General features: G+C 37.4%; 1 protein-coding gene, 1 long non-coding RNA gene and 1 pseudogene across 2 annotated transcripts; all 3 read left to right on the top strand.

Annotated features, from left to right (window-relative positions):
• The first annotated feature begins 5,691 nt into the window (after nucleotides 1-5,691).
• Nucleotides 5,692-8,092, top strand: LOC127158170 (uncharacterized). The gene is made up of 3 exons (XR_007826076.1): nucleotides 5,692-5,753; nucleotides 6,246-6,413; nucleotides 7,015-8,092. It is a non-coding gene; the product is annotated as an uncharacterized LOC127158170 (long non-coding RNA).
• A 20-nt stretch (nucleotides 8,093-8,112) lies between these two features.
• LOC127158168 (NLR family CARD domain-containing protein 3-like) lies at nucleotides 8,113-13,760 on the top strand. The gene is given in 7 exon segments (XM_051101333.1): nucleotides 8,113-8,243; nucleotides 8,429-8,582; nucleotides 8,584-10,250; nucleotides 10,363-10,536; nucleotides 10,647-10,820; nucleotides 12,523-12,569; nucleotides 12,941-13,760. Coding segments are annotated over 7 exon segments (2,790 nt in total). The 5' UTR covers nucleotides 8,113-8,196; the 3' UTR covers nucleotides 13,468-13,760.
• Nucleotides 13,761-18,036: 4,276 nt separating this feature from the next.
• LOC127158166 (NLR family CARD domain-containing protein 3-like) overlaps nucleotides 18,037-24,261 on the top strand; it is a 55,794-nt pseudogene continuing 49,569 nt past the window's right edge.

Here is a 24,261-nt window from a genome sequence, read left to right as displayed (position 1 = left end):
TTTACACTATCCACAAGTTTCCGGGGGGCGCTACTGTAAAAAAAGACATGGGTACAACTTCCAGTGAGGCAGCGGACATGGTATACCAATGGTATTTTGTGTGCTAATTAGCAAAGAAGCTAAGTGTTTTTTAGACCACTGTTTACTTTGTAAAGATGTACACCTTTATGAGAGATGTCATTACGTTCTTATGGACAACATATGCTTTTCGAATTTGTATTCCCACATCATTAGCCAATTTGGATCACTAAATCTTGAATGACTGTCAGCTAGTGAAATGACATTTGAACTGACACATCAGAGCTTGTGTTAAAGGACATGACAGATGAAGCCTCGATTCGAGGCTTGTTAAGGTAGAAATCCCTTACCTAGAAGCCTCATTTTCTGTCCAGTCATGTGCGCGATTCACTTTGCGTGTCCTGATGTTCGACCATGGACCGATCTATGGAAATTGTGGTGAATGCTTCTTCCGACAGAGCTTCACAGGCTTTTGACTGCTTTATTTTTTTACTAACCACCAGATCGCACTGTTTCGACACTCTCGAAGTTTTGAATCTTTTCTGAAACAGTCAAAGGAAAGTCTCGGTTCTTCACAAGGCTTCTTTTGCCCGTCACTCCTTGTTAACTGTTAAATGAATGAGTGTCACATCCCGCTTGTGTACTTTAAACCGGAAGACGCTCCCACTTTTGATGCAAGGCCTCATGGGGCGTAGGAAACTTGTGGATAATTGTGCAGTATTTGGGCATTTATGGTATTTTCAGTTTGAATCTGCTAATTTACTAATGCTTGTATACAACTGGGCTTATTAAAAATAGCAACATTTGAAGTGAAATTCACTTAAGGATGGACGTTAGAAAGGGCTATAGTTTAGTAGAACAGTGCTGCCATCTACTGGAAACTGAACACTTCAAATTAATTTTTTAAAGACTGAACCATGACGTTACTGTACCCAGATAGCAAAATTTGTCTGGCCCTCTGGGCCACAACCTTGCTTATGTTCTGGCCCAATTCTGGCTGGGTCCCCCAACAACGATCTCCAGGATCTAATGTTGTTGTTTTTTTGTTTGTTTGTTTGTTTTTTGACGTTATGTTATCATCGCAAACCTTCTAATAGAAACCATTTAAAAAACAATACTCTCCATGACATTTTAAACATCAAACAAGATTGAGTGTTAAATATATTTAATTAATTACCTTTTGCAGCTGAAAGTATTCCTCTTGAGAACTGTGCCCGCCCAAAGCTTCTCAGGATTTAACCACCAAATCATTCTCTCAGGCGTCTGATTTTCCTTTTTTTCGAGTGTGCTTACTATCTGGGTATGCTAGTGAAGTGTTCAAACAAGACTGTATTCGTTTTGTGCAGGAATACCAGATGTAATTATTCTTGCTGTTTGTATTTATTTATAATGTGACTTAGGCACACCTATATTTTTATAGTTTTACTGAAAAAAAAAAAAGGTTCATTTTCCATAACTAACATTAACAAAAATAATCAATACTGTTAGAAATGTACTGTTCATTGTTAGTTCAAGTTAAGTTATTACATTCACTATGTTGATAGCCAAATGATACCTTACTGTAAGTGTTACCATTTCACTAACACTTTTTAATAAGAAAATGTAACACCCAATAGTCACATACTCCTCGTTTTCTCTCTTCAGATGCACTTTTGAAAGCCAGCTATGCAGTCTGTGTGTGAATGTTTGAACACAATGATTATTAGTGGAATAGTTTGTGAGGCAAGGGGCGCCAGGTAAAATCTTGCCTAGGGCAGCAAATTGGCCAGGGCCGGCCATGATACACTGGAACGAAATGTCTCGCAGGACCACGGTGCTACATAATTAAACTATAAACATACAACACTAGATGTAAGAAACCATTTTTAAACCTATACATAGCTAACTTACTGAAAGCGGTAATCTAACTATACATAGGGTGAATTAAGGGTGATTGGGACAAAAGGTCAAATGGGACAGTATAACTATACAAAATTTATTTTCTCACCTAATGAGTTCAGATCTTTTGCTGAGCCCTAGCTGTAAGACTGTGTAATTAAAATGGGATGCCCTCATTGGTGTGACATCATGTAGGTGGGCGGGACAGGCATCAAACAGGAGGTTGACTGTAAAATGCATGAACTGAGGAAAATGACATAAGCTTTTGCTAGTTTTTATGATAAAGTCCCAAATTTGTCATACCTACTACATTATACATTTAACTTTTGATGGACACATAAATATGATGCACTATTTCTACAAAATTAGTAAAAAAAAAATTAAAAAGTGTTAATATCATATTTCTATTTTCCAAATTAGGTTGCCTTTATTTTACAGCAAAGTTATACAGCAATTTTTTTTGGATGATTGGGGCAGTGCTTAAAGGCTTTGCTAATTAAGAAAATGATTGACCTTGTAATAGAGAACCTTTTTATATGCTCTGTATGCCCTAAATCAGTGGTTTCCAACATTTTTATTTGTGCGAGCCCTAATGAACTACAAATATATTTATGAACTAGCTAGATTTTTGCAAGAATAAAATTTCTGAAATAGAAGCTTTGTACATAAACTTTTATGTTTTGTTGTTGCTGTTGTTTTTTTTTTTTTTTTTTTTTTTTTTTTTTTTACTTGTCTATTTAATTTTTTAAATGTTTTCAGTGACTTTTGGACTCCTTTTACCTCAGTTACACGTGTTGTGTTGTATGAATTTTAGATGGATTTATGAACTGAGAAATAAAATCGAACAGAAATAAACATGGGCTCTTAATGATAATGAACATTAAAGGAAATATTGCATATAAAATTATATTATTTGCATAAAAAATTATATTATAGTATAAAATAACTTGTGCAATACAGTAAATATTCTTACACTACCCTAAATCAATGAAAAAATGTGCTGTCCAAATCACCCAAACACTGTGTCCCATCCACCCAAACGTCACCAAAAAATTTTGTGAGCATAAAATAGGTTTCACACTTACCTGTGGTGATCATATAGCATCCCCTTCTGGATAGATATAGAACCGATACACTTTTTTTTTTTTTTATTTTTTCTTTCAGTGAACCTTGTATAAAGACCCACCCCAGTCAGCAATTTTCCTTTGGTGCCGATCTGGCCCATATCAACAGCTTAGTATGTGTTTTTCGGCCCAGAACTGGTCCACATCTTTTCAGTCAGAACTGAACCAAAACACCACCATAATCCAATCCATGTCCAATTTTATGAGTAGTGTTTGCTCCTGTTCCATTTTTTTCTGTTCAACATCTAACTCTGAGGTAAGCATGTATGGCAGGGTTTCTCAACTCTGGCCCCTCGAGATCCACTTTCCTGCAGAGTTTAGCTCCAACCCTAATCAAACACACCTGAACAAGCTCATCGAGATCTTCAGGATCACTACAAAGTTACTGGCAGGGGAGTTTGATCAAGGTTGGAGCAAAACGTAGACCTTAGAATTTAGACCTTGAGGGCCAGAGTTGAGAACCCCTGATGTAGGAAAACAACACAATGGAGTCAACAACATGTCATGGAGTCATAATGCATAATATCTATGTATAATATAGTGGCTGCTGCAAAGGAGTTTGAATGGATAAAGCAGACCAGGTACAGTTGTTACACTTTTTGCTTTTCCCGTTACCACACCAAAGCTAGGGACTGAAAAGAAGTGATTTTTCATATCATATTTCCTTTACTTGTCTATTAAAATATTAACAATTATTAAAATCCATAAGTAGGTCATATTTGCCACAATTAGCTCATGAACACAAGAAGCGAGTACAGTTGAGAAACCTATCCGAAATGCTGTAAAGCTTCATTGCAAATGTAAAATACCTTTAAAAATGAGAATTCAACAGTTTTCATTCCTATTCAGTATTGCATTTGATTATTTGTTACTTAAAAGTAGTTCATTTGTAAAACATTGTACAGTAATGGCAAACAACAAACATTGAACATGTTTGACATTGAAAACATAAAAAACATTGAACAATTGCAAACAGCAATAATAAAACAGATCAAATGCAAACATATTTTTTTCAGTAATGAGTAATCAAGCAAATTATTGTTTCCCCCGTTACAACACCATTACCATAAAATGCGGTGTTCCTATAATTTACTATAATATTATAATAATTTTATTTTTCAGTTCATCTGAATGGATGCGCAGTGTACCTGTTTTTGTCAAACTGTAAACTCTAGTATGTAGGCACACGACTAGCCGTCGCTTTGTCTCACACACATGCAAAGAAAGATACAGAGTGAGAGAGTCTTATATACCATGCAGAATTGACGTGCTAAATGTTATTCTTTGCTGTATTTTCCTGTCAAAATAATGGAGCTCCTTTGGAAGTCTTCAGGTTTCTCTGGTAGAAATAGTGGAACTAACACACAAATGGCAATCTCTAACCTACTAAGCAGTGAAGGAGGTATGTAGACACAGAACACTAAATACACAATGAAAAAAAAAACACCTTCCGTCCTTCCCATTTCGGGAAAGAAAACCTTTATATGAACAGTGGAGCTACTGGACTGCATAAGTAGTGAAAGCATTTTAAATGTTGCTACGTGAGTCACAGTATCATCTCTTTGACCGAATAATGATGTATTCTCGCGATCATGATTTCCTCATAATGGTAGAGGCCCGGTGTGATGTGTGTGTGGTCAAGTTTAATCCCTTCAGGAATCCCTTCCATAAATTTTATAGCACTGAAACAGCAGTTAATTTCTTGCTGTCTTTCCATTTGGATCCTTCCTGATCTTACTGCCACTTTTGACACTGTAAATCATTCTCTTTTAACTACTCATCTAGAAACTGTCTTTAAGGTCTCTGATACTTTGCATAGTCCTAAAAACCAATTGTGACATGTTTAGGTGATCACATGATGTTTTAAGTTGCATATGAGCTCATACATAATGTTTCACTGTAATTTTCCATACAGTATTAAAAAGCTATTTAAAAAGTTATTGATAAACATATTAGGAGTTCTGATTTCTATGGATACTATTATAAATTCTATTAAATTCAGTGCAGTTGTGTGTTAATGAACTTGTTTTTTTTATTGTTGATCTCATTCAGGTTCAGTCCAGATGTTGAGTTAATGTACTGTTAATTTACTCACTGCTGTTAATAATGTTGTAAATAATGTTCAATCTTGCTCAGACTGATTGTTTTGCTTCAATAAATCATCAGAGGCCAGTTGCATAAACCGCTTAGACTAGTCTTAAAAAGTTAGAGATCTGTTTTTTTGTTTGTTTGTTTGTTTGTTTGTTTTTAGTTCCCCCCACCCCCTTTCAAGACTGGTTGTAAATTTTAAAGTCAGTATCATAATAAGGCAAACTGGTCTCAATTGAATCTGAAGAGTAAGACTGATTTTTACATTGGCTAGCTGGTTAAACTAGTTCTTAAGTCTTACCATTGTCACTATATTTTTGCAACTGGCCCCAGGAGCCAAGGGTATCAATTTTGTGTTCCTTCATATGATTTTTTAAATATATTTCATTCTCAAACACAGGCAGCTGCTGACTTGCATTTAATGAATTAACAAGGACCACAGATTCAGCCTTTTTTATCGTTCTACTAAAGAAAAAAGTCACTTTTATCTTTAAGGGCATGAGGGATAATCTTGCGAGAGCAGCAGGCGTGCTTTTTTGGGTGGGGCTTAACTTACTTCTTCAAATCGAAAGTGAAAGAGTAAGTGGAATCCTCGACAGACGACATTTTCAAGATGATATTAAGCAGAACCTAAAATACCATTACGTAAGTTCCTTAAAAGTTCATATAGGATTGTTTTACCTAAAGAGAGCTTATAAATACTGAATACTGAATTCATATCAAAATATAGATTTAACCTGATGAAATGTCTTTATTCTTCAAATAGATCAGAATGCATAAAACTGTAAACAGATGCATGGTTTGCATACTATATCATAAGTTAAATTTAATATATTTTTTTAATTATATTAAAGCACTTCTATTAAACCTGTTTTTGGAGCTCGGAGATGTTGGTTTTGGTTTTATATTGATCCTGATTTATTTAAAAGTCAACTCTTTTTCTCTCCCTTGCTGTCTCTCATTTTCAAATTTCATTTTAACGTACATGTTTACAACAGCTGTTTACTGTGCAATGCAAAATAACAACATCAAATAGCAAATTAGATTCTTTCATAACATGAGGTCGGTATCATGTACATTTTGTTTCAGTGTGTTAAAATGTAGTGTATCATTTATGTATTGTGTTTCCCCAAACAGATCACTGATTCTAGAGAGAAAGGAGGGAGGCACTGCCTGTACAATGAGTCTCCAAATGGAAACAGATGATCAGAACCAGGCAGCAGTGTCTGCAGTGTCTGTGAAAAGTAGCAACTCCATGAGGCAACCTCCTGTACTGAGTGATGGAACAGTGACCTCTGACCCCAAGTATGTAACGAAGACAGTAACATAGTGCAGATATTACTTTTTAATTGTTTGTTATTTTTATGTATACCTTAAAAATCCCTTTGTTTACCAAAGCAACTTTCCATATCTGTTTGTACAGTTTTTGGAAGTAGCGCAAGTGCATGGAGTACGACAGAAATAAAACAGGCATCAGTTTAGTGTCTGATCTGCTTTGTCGTCATGTGGTTTTTCAGTGGTTTTCAACCTTTTCATTATAAATGGCAAGGCTTGGACGTTTAGGTAAATTTAAATAGCTTGTGTGCTGCTATTCACTGGACTGTGTCATGCTAAAAATAATGCCACATTTATCTGTATCTTATCTATCTATAGCCCTATTAAAAAATGTGTGATACATTCCAAAAAAATGCTTTTTACAGTGAATATAAAATAACACAAATAGTAATTGCAGATTTTACTAGACATTTAGATTTTACAGAATTTACATGAATTTAAGATTTTTACTAGAACCACTGGTGGAGTAGTTAAACTACTTAAAATGTCATTTTTAATTCACAGGATTTTTTTTTTTTTTCAGTGTGTTAAAATGTAGTGTATCATTTATGTATTGTGTTTCCCCAAACAGATCACTGATTCTGGAGGGAAAGGAGGGAGGCACTGCCTCTACAATGAGTCTCCATGAAGAGAGAGAGGATCAGACACAGAAAGCAGTGTCTGTAGTGTCTTTGAAAAGTAGCAACTCCATGAGGCAACCTCCTGTACTGAGTAATGGAACAGTGACCTCTGACTCCAAGTAGGATGCTGCATAACAAACAGTAGATTGCAGAGATCAAATTGAATAGCATTTTTTTAAGATTATATATGGTAGATTTGTATACACAAATTTTAATTATGAATAATAATATTGAATGGAGGTGTAATGGTTCAAGTTCAATACTACTATTTGTTAACAACATAAACAGTTTGCCTTAAAAAAAAACTTTTTAAAAAAAATTACTGAATAAAAATTTATTTAGACTTATTTGCACTGCTAAAGAGTTGGATTCCAATTCTAAACATGGCCAAAGTTTCAAGAAAACTAGTTGAGTATTTCTGTGCCAAATACACTCCAGAGTATGTATTCACCTTATTTTTCAATGTGGAAGTAAAACGTTGTCTGTGAATGTGTGAGATTTCCGGTTCATAAGCCACTGTAGAGAAATAACGAGAAGAATAACAAAGATCAGTAAACAGTAAAACTGTTTGCACTATAAACCCGTGTGTTCATAATTAAGATAATACATTTAAAAAAAATATGGTAAGAAACACCAGTTTGCAATATCAAGAGAGCAAGAGCACGCTCACCAACATGCTTCATTCAGGTTACGGAAGTCACGGCAGCGTTGCACAGGACTTGCTTAAGAATCTAAATAGAATCTGCAGTTATGAATCATGGCCAGGATCTTTTATCGCTGGGAATGCTCAATCTTTCAGGACATATTTCAGCTGTCAATGTCTTGTTCATCTATTTCAAAACCATAGCAACACAGCTTGTAATTAACTAATACATTTGTATAATATTGTATAATATTCTACCGTCATGTTAGACATGTTTGAATACCTGAAAATGCATGAAGCAATTACATATGTTTCTGCAAAATATTTCCTTTTCTGTTACAAAAGAGAAAGTTACATAGGTTTTAAATGATCTTAGATCTTTTCTTTTTCTGTATTTTGTTTGTCTTTTGTAAGTATCAGGGGAAGGAAGAGACAGAGATCAGAGTCTCCAGAACCCAGTGGTGTGTCTGTGAAGAGTAACAGATCCTTGATGCACCCCCCTGAATTCAGTGATGGAACAGTGACCTCTGACACTGTGTTAGTATAAAGATGTGGTTCCTGAATTACTCCACCTTATCAAAATTATAGATATGGTTAAATATATGTCTTGTGGTCTCCAGTGACTACAATGAGTCTTTGTAATGATTATAGTTGACTATTGTTGCTCTTTTTCTGCAAAATAAACCAGTCAGATCTGTACTTTTTTCTGCATCTCACTACAGGCAGGAAAAAACTGAAACAGTCCTACAGAGAGACACACTGGAGACTGTAGATCTGCAGAGATTCAAAGACCAGCACAAAACCAGTATGAAGATCAAGTATGAGAGATTATTTGAGGGAAACAAACTCCAAGAGAATGAAACCCTTCCTGAACAGGATCTACACACAGCTCTACATCATAGAGGGAGAGAGTGAAGGAGTGAATGAAGAACATGAGGTTTTACAGATGGAGAAAACAGCCAGAACAAAACACTCACAAGACACTCCAATCTACTGCAATGACATCTTTAAATCCTCACCTGAACCAGGATGTGAGGAGAAAGACCAAATCAAGACTGTTCTTACTAAAGGCATCGCTGGAATCGGAAAAACCGTCTCTGTGCAGAAGTTCATTCTGGACTGGGCCGAGGGAAAAGACAATCAGGATGTAGATTTCATGTTTGTGCTTCCATTTCGAGAGCTGAACTTGATCCGAGATCATCAGTACAGTCTTCACAGACTTCTGCTGGACTTTCATCCTGAACTTCAAGATCTGGACTCAAAGATTTATGAGGAGTGTAAAGTTGTGTTCATCTTTGATGGTCTGGATGAAAGCAGAATCACACTGATGTTTTCAGATGATCAGAAAGTTTGTGATGTGACTGAGACTTCATCAGTGGGTGTGTTGATGTCAAACCTCATGAAAGGAGAGCTGCTTCCCTCTGCTCTCATCTGGATCACCTCCAGACCAGCAGCAGCCAATCAGATCCCCTCCAAATACATCAACCGTCTGACAGAAATTCAGGGATTCAATGAGTCTCAGAAGGAGGAATATTTCAGGAAGAGAATCAGTGACCAGCATCAAGCCAGCAGAATCATCTCACACATCAGAAGAGCAAGAAGCCTCCACATCATGTGCCACATCCCCGTCTTCTGCTGGATCTCATCCACTGTGCTTCAGAAGCTCCTGAAAGAAGATGTGAGTGCAGAAATCCCTCAAACTCTGACTGAAATGTACATCCACTTCCTGCTGATTCAGATCAACATGAGGAATCAGAAGTATGAAGAGAGAGATCCAGAGAAACTCCTGCAGTCCAACAGAGAAGTGATTGTGAAACTTGCTGAAGTGGCTTTCAAACAGCTGATGAAGGGCAATGTGATGTTCTATGAGGAGGACCTGATTGAGAGCGGCATAGACATCACTGACGCCTCAGTGTATTCTGGGATTTGCACTGAGATCTTTAAGGAGGAATCTGTGATTCATCAGAGGAAAGTCTACAGCTTCATTCATCTGAGTGTTCAGGAGTTTCTTGCTGCTTTTTATGTGTTTTACTATTATGTAATGATAAATATTGATACATTGAAGTTTTGTGATGTGATGCATAATCTGCATAGAGATGCAGTAGATAAAGCCCTTGAGAGTGAGAATGGACATCTGGATCTGTTCCTGCGGTTCCTGCTGGGCGTCTCACTGGAGTCCAATCAGAGACTCTTACAGGATCTACTGACACACACAGAGAACAGCTCAGAGAGCATCAGGAGAACCACACAGTACATTAAAGAGAAGATCAAAGATGGACATGGACTCTCCACTGAAAGATCCATCAATCTGTTCCTCTGTCTGCTGGAAGTGAAAGATCAGACTCTGTCCAGAGAGATTCAGGAGTTTGTGAAATCAGACAAACACTCAGAGAAGAAACTCTCTCCTGCTCACTGCTCAACAATCGCCTACATGCTTCAGATGTCAGAGGAGGTGCTGGATGAGCTGGACCTCAAGAAATACAACACATCAGATGAGGGGAGAAGAAGACTGATACCAGCTGTGATCAACTGCAGAAAAGTCATGTAAGTGTTTAATTATGTTTTACAGTGAAGAGTCTTTTTTTAATGGAATTACAGTTTCTGTTGCTAACTGATACTGTACATATTGAGGACATTAATTTTTTGTGTGTTTCAGTCTTGCTGGTTGTAATCTCACTGCTCAGGATTGTGAAATAGTATCATCAGCTCTACAATCCTCAAACTCTGTCCTGAGAGAGCTGGATCTGAGTAACAATGACCTGCAGGACTCTGGTGTCAAGATTATTTCTGATGGACTGAGGAGTCCAAACTGTCAGCTGGAGATACTGAGGTTTGAGTCTTATGTTAAGTCATTCATATGTGGAGTCATGATTAAGTCACAGATTAAGGTTCCATACTAACATTAAAGCCACCCCGTTTCCTATTGATGTGTGTCTGTAGGTTGTCTGGCTGTATGGTGACAGAGGAAGGCTGTGGTTATTTGTCTTCAGCTCTGAGTTCAAACCCCTCACACCTGAGAGAGCTGGATCTGAGCTACAATCACCCAGGACAATCAGGAGTCCAGCTGCTCAAACACAAACTGGATGATCCAAACTGCTCACTGCAGATACTCAAGTATGTGGGACAATGAGAGGGTTTTACTAAAGATCACTAATACTGATCATCTCAGTTTGGTTCAGGGTTTAAAAATTAATCTCCACCATTCTGCCAAATGTGGGTAAAATCAACCATAGCAGATAAAATAATGGTACAGAGGGGCGTTCTAATAATCATCACCCTTTTTTCTTAGATTTCAAACACTAACTTCAAACTCGTTGACATACACTACTAGCTTTCATTGCTGTTGATCTATAGCAATTTCAGCATAGTTCAGCTGGCTTTTGTTATCATCATTGTCTTGGGAGTGAGAACAGTTTGGCTTTTTTGGCTTCAATTAAGGAGAGGCTTCAGTGAGCTCAGTAAAAGTTCAGTATGTTGTTGGCACCAATAGCCTTGTGGGCAGTTCTCCGAATTGATCTTGTGCAGTTGTGCCTCGGCTGTCCCGAGATTGAATTCCGCCGTCCCTCTCTCTCTCTCACTTGCTTTTTGTCTTATTATCTCCACTGTCCTGTCTAAGAAAAATGGAAAACAGTTCACTATATTAAATTTTGTGAAGAAACAGCAAATCACTTTCCGAACTGACATTCTGTTCACTAATCTTCAATGTATTTACCAGTATACATTTATTTTGGATTGAGCTATATTTGGATATTGCAACTTACAAAATAAATGTTGTTTTATGAGAGAAGTTGCTGAGAATATTGCAACAAGTAAGACTTTTATTTTCATGCAATCTGCAAACAAAGCTTAACTATCACAAAGTAAAAATTCAATTGATTTTCAAAGAAATTTAGTGATTTAGGATCAGTTTTTATATAAATATATTTATATCTAAGTTCATTCCTCTGGTGCTAGTGGTGCTCATTCCACTATTCTGCACAGCTGCAGTGGGGTTTTGGTGTTGTGTGCAATACCCCTTTTCCCCTCTGTTTTTGTCATTAAGTTCAACTTTTATCACAACTGTCCACAGCATATCTTTCCACAAGGTTGTGGAACATCCAGGAGGTTTTGGTCAGTTGTACATTCTCCACCCTGCACTTTGAATGATTACTTTGGTTTCTTTAATACATTTTGAAAAGTACAGTTGTTTGTGTTGTATTAGTTTAGGTGGATTGTATTTGTCTATAATTGTGATTTAACTTAAGATGAGAAGTATGCAACAGAAATCTAAATATTTTCAAACGGTTCACAAACGTATTCTTGGCACTGTATACAAATTTAGTACTGTTTTAGGCACTTGCTGTGGAGTGAAGACATTTTCAAGCACAAGTTTTTATTTGTTAATTTAAATAAACTACATCAAATTAATGTTTAGTGACTGCCATTTGATTTAAAAACAGCACCAGTTCTATTAGGTATATTTGCACACAGTTTTAAGGTAGTTCCAGCATCTTGAAGATATTGGCACAGTCATAGATTTAATCTTTTTATTTTTTATTTCTCTTTGCTTGATCTTCACTTTATTTGCTTATTCTTACTGTTATGATTATGAAAGCTGTTTTGCTGTTTTGATCTGTCTTTGGAGCTCTGTAGCTATTAGACAAGTTTATTAGAATTTTTCAGAAACCTGAATTTGACTCCTGTTTTCACTGTTTCAATTGTTTATGTTAAGAAATCTGGATGCATTGATTTTAAAATGCTCACTGATCTTTTTGTGCATTCACACTTTTAATCATCAAACATTATTGATCAGTGGCTTGTATTTGTCTCTTTGTAGTTTGGAATATGGAGACCCTGAGAGAATCAAACCAGGACTGAGAAAATGTAGGTCTTTCCCCTCTCTTACACACACACACATTTTTGTATATGTGGCTTCTAGGGACTCTCTATAGGCATAATGGTTTTTATACTGTACAAACTGTATTTTCTATCCCCTTCTCCTCAGCATACCCCTCATACAAAACTTTTTGCATGAGATTTAGACTTTTTACATTAACACTGTTTAGTATGTTTTAGTATTGTTTTAACCCATTTGGTTTACATGGAATGTCCTTATAAACCATGTTTACATTAATGCCTGTGTTATTAAATTTGTCATTATATTCCTCATCAACCATATTTGTCAGAACACACACACAAACTCAGAGCTCTGATACTGTCTTTAATGTACTTGTGATATCTATTCTTGTGTTCAGATGCCTGTGATCTCACACTGGATCCAAACACAGCACACAATCAACTCATCCTGACTGAGAGGAACAGAAAGGCAACACATGTCGAAGATCATCAGCCATATCCTGAACATCCAGACAGATTTGAGCAGCATGAGCAGGTTCTGTGTAGAGAGATTCTGACTGGACGCTGTTACTGGGAGGTTGAATGGAGTGGATGGTCTTATATAGCAGTGACATATAAAGAAATCAACAGGAAAGGAGGAAGTGAATCTTGGTTTGGGTACAATGAGAAATCCTGGAGTCTGTATTGCACTGATGACAGATATTTTGCCTGGCATGATAATAAGAAAACTGACATACCAGCCCCTTCATCCTCTACCAGAGTAGGAGTGTATCTGGACTGGTCAGCCGGCATTCTCTCGTACTTCAGTGTCACTGACACACACACACTCACACACATACACACATTCAACACCACATTCACTGAACCCCTCTATGCTGGATTCAGAGTGTTTAAATCCTCATTGTCTCTATGTCAGATGAAATAATCTGCTGTGAGAAACAAGAAGACATCACAAACAAATGATCTATTTTTTTTAAGCAGTCAGAAACTGATATTTTTCCTCCTTTTCTTGCATAAATCAGCTTAGAAACACTAGACTCCATGAAATCAAAATAAAATGTTTTGATACTTTTAGTATTTTCTGCCTTTAGCTCATTTACATGCTAGTGTTTGGCTAAACATTGAGCAAATCTATTTTCCCAAGTTACAGTATGTGTTTAAAAATACTATTCAACACCATATTAAAAATAAGAAAGTTGGTGTGTGTGTGTGTGTGCACATTTGTTGTGTGTTCAAAGATGCATCCATATTTTTCTCTATATTGATGGTGACTCATACAGATTGCTGGCTGCATCAATGTCAAGATTACAGATGATCAAAAATACAGAGGTAGTGAGAGAAGAAATGCTGTAGGTGATTTATTTATTTATTTATGTATTTATTTATTTGATGCTGGGAACAGTTCCCTTGTTGTAGGATTTTTAAAGTGCAGCTAGGGAAGGATCCTCTTTCCATTTGTGTCAGGATTGTCAGAAACTCTTACTGTTAGGTCACTGTGATTTTTCTATGTTCAATATATCAATTTACACTCAGTATATTCTTATTGCATACTGTTTTATAATGCAGTACAATATGGAGGTACAGATATTTACCACTTTTTGTCACTATTTGCCCTTAGTGTAAATCTCATATTGTTAAGAAAATACTGCTATTTTCACTTAGTGTAAATAGCCACTGCCTAATTTAAATGAGATCATCTTCTGCAAAACTGAAATGATTTTTTTAAAATAATGTATTCAATATTTGTGTTTTGCTGTGAAATCATTTTTGGCTCACTTTTGTGTTCAACATTGTCTTTATGAAATTGTTTGCTAGAACTATAATTCTGAGTGATTCATATTTAATTTGTTTTGCTGCTTCCTTGACATTTTTTATATTTTTCTTTTTATATGTTTAGATTTATTTCATTTTCTCATGTGTTTTGAATTGATGTTATCAACTAAAAATGTGCTTCATGTGGTAACATTGAGTCAAAATAAATTACAAAATATGAATCAATAATTAAACTTAATTGTGTTGCAGCAGTGAAAGTAACGTTTATGGATCAGATCAGGTAAAATACATCTAATGTAAAGCACCTACTTACTGGTTTTCCTCAATAAATCTTTTTACATGGTGAATCACATTCATTGCCTGCCACAGTATTTGTTTGGTTCAGATTTACTGAATGAAGGATTCAGACAGTGTATGTTGTTGGAGTCTCTGCTGCTGGACAGTGTTTGTGTGTGAGTTTGTGTGTTCAGGACAATCATCTGTCTGTGGGACACAGCTGAGTCTGTCCATGTTCTGTCCGGATCATCTGACTGCTGAGAGATGACTGACACATAAGGGACAAGAGGAACACAAATGCAAGGTAAAATGCACACAGGACTTAAACAATGCACACTTAATATCAACATTTAACAGGGTTTTGTGGTGTTTAAAGTTTTTATTTATTTATTTATTATTTTTGCCTGAGACATGCTGGCAATGGACACAGCCAACCAAATATTTCTACACTGGACTCTCCTTCTACAACAGATAACAAGATAACAGAGATAACCCCAAGATAACCTTTGTCAGAAGCTTAAAAGCAGGATGGTTTTTAAAATGGCTCTAAACAGCTTGAGAGTGTATGCCTATGAGAGGCTGATGGAGTCATGAGGCTGGATTTAGACTATATTCTAATTCTTAAGTGTTTCTGTACCAGATTTAAATAATCAGATGAGGAAACATGGAGACACACATTTCCATATCAAAGCACAAATTTATTGCAACTTTGCTATATTGAAATTGTGACTTTAATAGTGACAGTTACAAGGAAAAGAGTAGTTTCACAGTCATTCTCAGTTTCATCCTGATGGGTTGTCAGGAAGTTTTAATTCAGTGCATTTTCTCACTGTTCAGTGTGTTGTGAAGATAAAATTAAATGTAATTATTGCTACAGTTATCATTATACCTATAATCATATACTATTCTACAACATTGAAATTATGCATTGAAGACATTGTATTGTACAGCATTGTTTACCTCACACAGAGCTTAGACTAAGCCAGGATTAGGCCGTAGTTCAGTTAGGACATTTAAGTATTTTGTATAAACATGGCTAAAAAATCATTACTGGTGTGCATCTTGAGACAAAACAAAGGTACTGATATATTCAGTGCGAGTTTCTTTCAGTTGAAACAGCTCAGACTTGCATTTTAGTCTAGGACTAGGCTTAAGACTTGTCTGTGAAACCAGGAATCAGTATTTAACAGTGTTTTCTTTGCAAGGTCTTAATATCCTAAAGTTTATACATGTAAATTAAGTGTATATTAAAAAATCTGAGTGAATCATATTTTCAGATTTTGTTTTGTTGTTACTATATTACATTTTATGTTAATGTATTTTTGTTGTTCTATTTTCCTTTTTAGTAACCTAAAAATGTGGTTCTTGTGCTAACATGTTTTATTCAAGTGAAAATAAATTATCAATAACAATTTTTAAGTGAAAAAAAAAATCTTAATCAGTGTGAATTCATTAGGTTGTTGTAGTGAAGGTAACAGGTGAAAATGTCTCTTTAATGTAACATATGCACAATGCAACACTGGGTCACTGTCTAAACATTGTGACAGAAAGGGCTCTCTAGTGTTGGTAAAGCCCTGCAGAATGTATGGTTGCAGGTTAGTCCTGCCTCACAAAATACACTGCTGTTGGAGTGGAATGTCAACAAAGAGCTTTAAATAAATAAATAAATAAATAAATAAATAATACTATATAAAATGAGCTAAAGCTGCTTAAATCACAACTGAAACTCACTGAGAATATACAGCTCTGCAGCACCAGAGCCAGTGCAATTGTTTTTCATGTAAGACTCACCTTAACCAGGTAGAAACAAAAGTAAACTAAGAGTACAGTTCACCTCTCCCAAATGAAGCGGACAAGGAGGTGGGCTAAACTATGTCAGTGACACCTGGCTTTATTACAAATAACGCACATTTCATTCAAAATATTACTTTGAAAAAAAAAAAAAAAAAAAAAAAAGAGAGAAAAAAAAGAGACTCCCTGGAGGGAGTCTCGCCATGGGAGCAATTCAGTGTAGAACCGCCACTGGGCCACTGGACGACAGTTTCAGACTCAGACAGCCCATAACAAACTAATTACATGGGTTTTCTTTTTCAGCTTTTCTGAGCCAGCAAAACTTCCAGAAACCTAACTAAATGCAAAATATAAATAAATAAATAAATAATAAAAAATAAAAAAAATGATTTTACCTTTTAAAGCATAAAGATGATCTGAGAATACCCCTGAGAATGCAATGATGTTCTGCACCACTAGAGGGAGAACGATTGTTTTTCATATAGGTGGAGCTAAAACCAGATTACTAGAAAATGAAAGTGAAAGAAGAAAATAATAGACGCCATTCTGGAGTTTGAACCTGTTAACATTTCCCACCACATTGACTGCATATTTTGTGGTAAGTTCAGAATTTAATCTTCATGTAACCATACAGTATTAAATCAACTGCAGTTTTTTTGTTGTTTTTGTTTTCTTTTTTAAAACTGTATTTCAATTTGGATCATTATTTACAAACTAGCCCAGTTGCAAAGATGCACTGATCTAGTCTGAAGTGCAGTTACGCTGCGTTTAATTTTTCTTGACTGAACTTTAGCAATATTACCCTAAATGTACAGCAATCCAGTAAAAATGTTTGTACTTATATTATGCAAAACATGATTAAACTGCATTTACCGTAAACTGTTTTGCAGATTATGTGCATACTTAGAAATATATGAGTTTGGGGGAGACGCACACAACTTGACACCACACCAACACTGTGTAGAGAAAAAAAAAAACAAAAGTTAAAAAAAAAAAAAAAAAAAAAAAAAAAAAAAAACCTGAATCAATGAATATTTATTTTACCAGAAAAGTAGCACATGTATTACTTAAAATGAGACAAATGTGTTTTTAACCTGGAGTCTGTTCATTTCAAGTTTGTGTAGTTTAGATTTAGCTTATTTTGCTTAGCAAAAGATACTAACCAGGTTTAAATCCCATTTGCTCAGGTGGGCATGTTGTAACACCCCACTACCAGAATGGTACATTTCATAGGTGTTAGCAATGTTATTTACATAATTCATTTTAATTCATTTATTAAACTCCAAAATCAGTTTATGCCTGTCAAAAGTTTTGGCATTTTACTTCCAGTCTTTCAAAGTAAATGAAGAAAAAGCAATGTACTGTATTAATGAAGCAAGACCACATGAGAACCAGACACATGTGAAATCAAACGTGGCAAAAAAAAAAAAAAAAAAAAATATATATATATAGAATTACACTGAATCCCAAGTGAATTATCACAAACTGAGAAAATTATGAGAAACAGAGTGTTTGGTTGTGTCCCATTCTCCCTTATATTTAATGTACCAACCTACCCTGCAGTCTGCTATTGTCTATGTATGTATGTATGTATGTATTTATTTATGACTACATCTTTTTTCCTCACAAAAAAATAAACAGTCAATCTCTCAACACTCTTTCTGAAGAAAGTAGGGGGACACTGCCTCCAAAATGAGTCTTTATGAAGTGAGAAGATAAGAAGATGAAGACACTGCCTATAAAATGAGTTCATTTTCTGAATCAAGTTGTAATCAACCCATGAAGAATCTGCATTCTGCCTTCAGTGATACAACAGTGACCTCTGAGCCCATGTAAGAAACTAGCTAAAACTAAATTTTTGCATTTTGGAGATTCTTTTATCCAAAGTAATTACAGTGGATATCAGAAGCCTGTGGTCAGTGAGTGTGTGACACCTTATTGAACCATCACAGAGCATTTCCTGAAATTGTACTGTTATACATTGTTGTACTTTTTGTTGTATTCTTTATTTGTAAATAGCTTTGGATGAAAGGTTCTTCAAAGTTAATAAAAGTAAATCAAGGATGCAGTCAAACTATAGGCATGTTTGAGGAAGGAAACTGACAAACAGCAGTTAGATTTAAAATGATGTTTTATTTATATCTCTTTTGTTTGTTTTAACAGGGAGAAGAGACGGAGATCAGAGTCTCCAGAACCCAGTGTTGTGTCTGTGAAGAGTAACACATCCATGAAGCAACCCCCTGAATTAAGTAATGAAGCAGTGACATCTGATTCTCCGTTAGTATTTACTTTTACTCCTTGTAATTAAACTGTAGTGCATCAAAATTATTTCTGATCATGATTTTTAATATTTCTGGTAGTGTCCAAGACTTATTATAATGAATATAATTGCTGTCCTTTTTGCTCTTTTCTTTTTATTTTCAGCAGTGGAGGGAAACATGAACTGAAAAGTTCCCAATATCAGACTCACATCATACAGAACAAAACTGAAGAAGACTGGAGACGCGAGACCTGGGACCTGAGGAGACTCAAAGACCAGCACAAAACCAGCATGAAGAACAAGTATGAAAGATTATTTGAGGGAATGAAACTCAAAGAGAATGAAACCATCCTGAACAGGATCTACACACAGCTCTACATCATAGAGGGAGAGAGTGAAGGAGTGAATGAAGAACATGAGGTTTTACAGATGGAGAAAACAGCCAGAACAAAACACTCACAAGACACTCCAATCTACTGCAATGACATCTTTAAAGCCTCACCTGAACCAGGATGTGAGGAGAAAGACCAAATCAAGACTGTTCTTACTAAAGGCATCGCTGGAATCGGAAAAACCGTCTCTGTGCAGAAGTTCATTCTGGACTGGGCAGAGGGAAAAGACAATCAGGATGTAGATTTCATGTTTGTGCTTCCATTTCGAGAGCTGAACTTGATCCGAGATCATCAGTACAGTCTTCACAGACTTCTGCTGGACTTTCATCCTGAACTTCAAGATCTGGACTCAAAGATTTATGAGGAGTGTAAAGTTGTGTTCATCTTTGATGGTCTGGATGAAAGCAGAATCACACTGATGTTTTCAGATGATCAGAAAATTTGTGATGTGACTGAGACTTCATCAGTGGGTGTGTTGATGTCAAACCTCATGAAAGGAGAGCTGCTTCCCTCTGCTCTCATCTGGATCACCTCCAGACCAGCAGCAGCCAATCAGATCCCCTCCAAATACATCAACCGTCTGACAGAAATTCAGGGATTCAATGAGTCTCAGAAGGAGGAATATTTCAGGAAGAGAATCAGTGACCAGCATCAAGCCAGCAGAATCATCTCACACATCAGAAGAGCAAGAAGCCTCCACATCATGTGCCACATCCCCGTCTTCTGCTGGATCTCATCCACTGTGCTTCAGAAGCTCCTGAAAGAAGATCTGAGTGCAGAAATCCCTCAAACTCTGACTGAAATGTACATCCACTTCCTGCTGATTCAGATCAACATGAGGAATCAGAAGTATGAAGAGAGAGATCCAGAGAAACTCCTGCAGCCCAACAGAGAAGTGATTGTGAAACTTGCTGAAGTGGCTTTCAAACAGCTGATGAAGGGCAATGTGATGTTCTATGAGGAGGACCTGATTGAAAGCGGCATAGACGTCACTGACGCCTCAGTGTATTCTGGGATTTGCACTGAGATCTTTAAGGAGGAATCTGTGATTCATCAGAGGAAAGTGTACAGCTTCACTCATCTGAGCATTCAAGAGTTTCTCGCTGCTTTCCGTGTGTTTTATTTTCACATAAGCAGCACTACAGAAGAATGTTTAGATTCACTGCAAAATTTATATAAAAGAGCAATAGATAAAGCCCTTGAGAGTAAGAATGGACATCTGGATCTGTTCCTGCGGTTCCTGCTGGGCATTTCACTGGAGTCCAATCAGAGACTCTTACAGGATCTACTGACACACACAGTGAACAGCTCAGAGAGCATCAGGAGAACCACACAATACATTAAAGAGAAGATCAAAGATGGACATGGACTCTCCACTGAAAGATCCATCAATCTGTTCCTCTGTCTGCTGGAAGTGAAAGATCAGACTCTGTCCAGAGAGATTCAGGAGTTTGTGAAATCAGACAAACACTCAGAGAAGAAACTCTCTCCTGCTCACTGTTCAACAATCGCCTACATGCTTCAGATGTCAGAGGAGGTGCTGGATGAGCTGGACCTCAAGAAATACAACACATCAGATGAGGGGAGAAGACGACTGATACCAGCTCTGATCAACTGTAGAAAAATCATGTAAGTGTTTAATTATATCTTATAATGAAGGGTCTTTTCTTTATGGAATTCCTGTTGTTATGATAACTGATACTGCACATATTGAGGACATTTATTTTTGTGTCTTTCAGTCTTGCTGGTTGTAATCTCACTGTTCAGGATTGTGAAATAGTATCATCAGCTCTACAATCCTCAAACTCTGTCCTGATAGAGCTGGATCTTAGTAACAATGACCTGCAAGATTCAGGTGTCAAGATTATTTCTGATGGACTGAAGAGTCCCAACTGTCAGCTGGAGATACTGAGGTCTGAGTCTTATGTTAAGTCATTATTAAGTCACAGATTAAGGTTCCATACTAACATTAAAGCCACCCTGTTTCCTATTGATGTGTGTCTGTAGGTTGTCTGGCTGTATGGTGACAGAGGAAGGCTGTGGTTATTTGTCTTCAGCTCTGAGTTCAAACCCCTCACACCTGAGAGAGCTGGATCTGAGCTACAATCACCCAGGACAATCAGGAGTCCAGCTGCTCAACCACAAACTGGAGGATCCAAACTGTTCACTGCAGATACTCAAGTATGTAAGGCAGTGAGGGGGTTTTACTCAAGATCACTAATGCTGATCATCTCAGTTTGGTTCAGGGTTTTAAATGGATGCCCACCAACCTACGAAATTCGGGTTAAATCAACCATGGCAGGTAACGGTGTCAACTCACTATCCAATTTGGCCAGTTACTCCAGAGGCTGTTCAACATAATAGCACAGAGTGGCAGTCATTGTTTTCCATTAAATTACATTGACAATGATGTGGCAAAATATAATGTACATAATGACTACACCCTAGGCTGGAAGATCTATGTATTCTGCATTTTTCACTAATGAGTTTTGTGTTAAAACATTATCTTTCCCATTTAAACACTAACTTCAAACTCGTTGGTGTACGCTGTAGCTTTCATTGCTATTTATGAATAATTTGTCAAAATGGCATGATATTTTGGGGCATGGATTTTGCTATCATTGTCTTGAGAGTGAGAACAAGTTGGTTTTTTTGGCTTCAGCTGAGGAGAGGCTTCAGTAAGCTCAGTACAAGTTCAGCATGTTAAATGTTATGAGGAAACAGCATATCACTTTTTGAATTGGCAGTCTGTTCACTAATCTTCAAAGTGTTAACCAGTATACCTTTATTTTGGATTGAGCTATATTTGGATATTAAAACTTTGCTGAAAATATTGCAACAGGTAGAAATTTTATTTTCATGGAATCTACAAGCAGATTTTCAAAACATGCTTTTCAAAGAAGTTTTTATAATAAATTTATTTAAATCTAATCTGTGTGTAACGCCACGCCAGCAGAGGGAGCCCTTACCCACTGACTGACTGTTGCTGCTCCCTCTGCTGCTTTGTTGGTTACTTCCTGTTTGGTGGCAATATAAGGAGGCCATTATCAAACAGGAAGTTGTGAAGTACTGTTTTGTTGTGCGGACTCTACTAAGTGGTTTCTCTTGTTTCATTGCCTTGTTTTGTTCATGCCACGGTTTTGTTTCTTGCCATAGTTTTGCCTTTTTTTTTTGCCATTGTTTTGTTCTAGTTTCTTGCCATAGTTTTTGCCTTGTTTCATTGCCTTGTTTCTTTGTTACTTTTGGACTGCTCACCTGGTATTTTGACATTCTGCCTGTTTTCTGGATTTTTGCTTCTGTTTTTGCCCTGGATATTACTGTTTGTTTGGTGATTGACCCTGCCTGTCTGACTACGCTGTGTTCAATAAAAGCTTGCAATTGGATCTATCACACTTCCCTGGAGTCTCCGTTACAGAATACTTCGCCGCCTCAAAGATCCAGCAGCTTTTGGACACAGATCACCATGGACACAGATCACCATGAACCCAGCATCACGCCTCCTCTGCCTGCGTCAAGATAATCGGGCTATAGAGGAATATGTGGCAGATTTTTGTGAGTTGTGCCATTTGGTAGACTTTAATGATGTTGCCCTGAAAGGTATTTTCTGCAATGGACTTAAGGACAATTTGTACAATCTCATGCCAGACAATAAATGCCCGGCTACACTACAGCAATACATTGACTGTGCACTCTGGTTGGCTGGTTCACCATTTACTGTGGGGATTGCGGATGAGGAACCCTGTTATCCCCCAGTATCTCACAACTTTTCTGTCATGTCTGGAATAGTTAGTATCACGCCAGAACCCTCTCACGCCATGCCTGCCAAGCCAAAGCCAGCTCAAGTCACGCCACGCCTGCCGCGCCAGGGCCTGCTCACGCCACGCCTGCCGCGCCAGGGCCTGCTCACGCCACGCCAGTCAAGTCAGGGCTACACTTTCTGTGCCAAGTCAAGATACAGCTGTTCTCCATGAGTCAAGCCATGCTGTTCCTGAGTCAAGTCAAGTTGCAGCTGCGTCCCCTGAGTCAAGTCAAGTTTCCAAATCAAGTCAAGTTGCAGCTGCGTTTCCTGAGTCAAGTCAGGTCAGAGCTGCTCTTCCGAAGTCCAGTCAAGTTACAGCTATTGTGTCAAGTAAAGCTATTGCTGTAGCCCTCAAGTCAAGCAAAGTCACTACCGATCTTCACAAGCCAAGCCAAACCACAGTTGATCTCCCTGAGCCAAGCCAAGCTACAGCAGATCTTCATGAGCCAAGACAAGTTGCTGCTGTTATTCCCGAGCCAAGTCAAGCCACAGCTGACCTTCATGAGCCAAGTCAAGCCACAGCTGACCTTCATGAGCCAAGTCAAGCCACAGCTGATCTCCCTGAGCCAAGTCAAATCACAGCTGACCTTCACGAGCCAAGTCAAGTCACAGCTGGACTGCACGAGCCAGGTCAAGCCACGGCAGGCCTCCCTGAGTCAAGTCAAGCCACGGCAGGCCTCCCTGAGTCAAGTCAAGCCACGGCAGGCCTCCCTGAGTCAGGTCAAGGGGGGATGTGTTGGGGGGGGGATGTGTTGGGGGGATGTGTTGGGGGATGGGTATGGGGGATTCTGTTACGCCACGCCAGCAGAGGGAGCCCTCACCCACTGACTGACTGTTGCTGCTCCCTCTGCTGCTTCGTTGGTTACTTCCTGTTTGGTGGCAATATAAGGAGGCCATTTTCAAACAGGAAGTCGCAAAGTATTGTTTTGCTGTGCGGACTCTACTAAGCGTTTTCTCGTTTCATTGCCTTGTTTTGTTCATGCCACGGTTTTGTTTCTTGCCATAGTTTTGCCTTGTTTTTGCCATTGTTTTGTTCTAGTTTCTTGCCATAGTTTTTGCCTTGTTTCATTGCCTTGTTTCTTTGTTACTTTTGGACCGCTCACCTGGTATTTTGACGTTCTACCTGTTTTCTGGATTTTTGCTTCTGTTTTTGCCCTGGATATTACTGTTTATTTGGTGATTGACCCTGCCTGTCTGACTACGCTGTGTTCAATAAAAGCTTGCAACTGGATCTATCACACTTCCCTGGAGTCTCCGTTACACTGTGACTTTGATAATTGAATATATTTCTGACATTTGTTTAATATAAGGTCTAAACAGCTGGGAAATTAAATATTTAGTAACCAAATTCAGTGAAGTTAATTTCTATCTGTGGCTGGGTAAAGAAGTTACACAAGTTAATATGTACAGTAGCAAGTATAAGTTTGT

This window comes from Labeo rohita, unplaced genomic scaffold, assembly GCF_022985175.1.
Source record: "Labeo rohita strain BAU-BD-2019 unplaced genomic scaffold, IGBB_LRoh.1.0 scaffold_137, whole genome shotgun sequence".
In the NCBI taxonomy this organism is placed as follows: Eukaryota; Metazoa; Chordata; class Actinopteri; order Cypriniformes; family Cyprinidae; genus Labeo; species Labeo rohita.
This window is presented reverse-complemented; position numbering and strand designations above follow the sequence as displayed.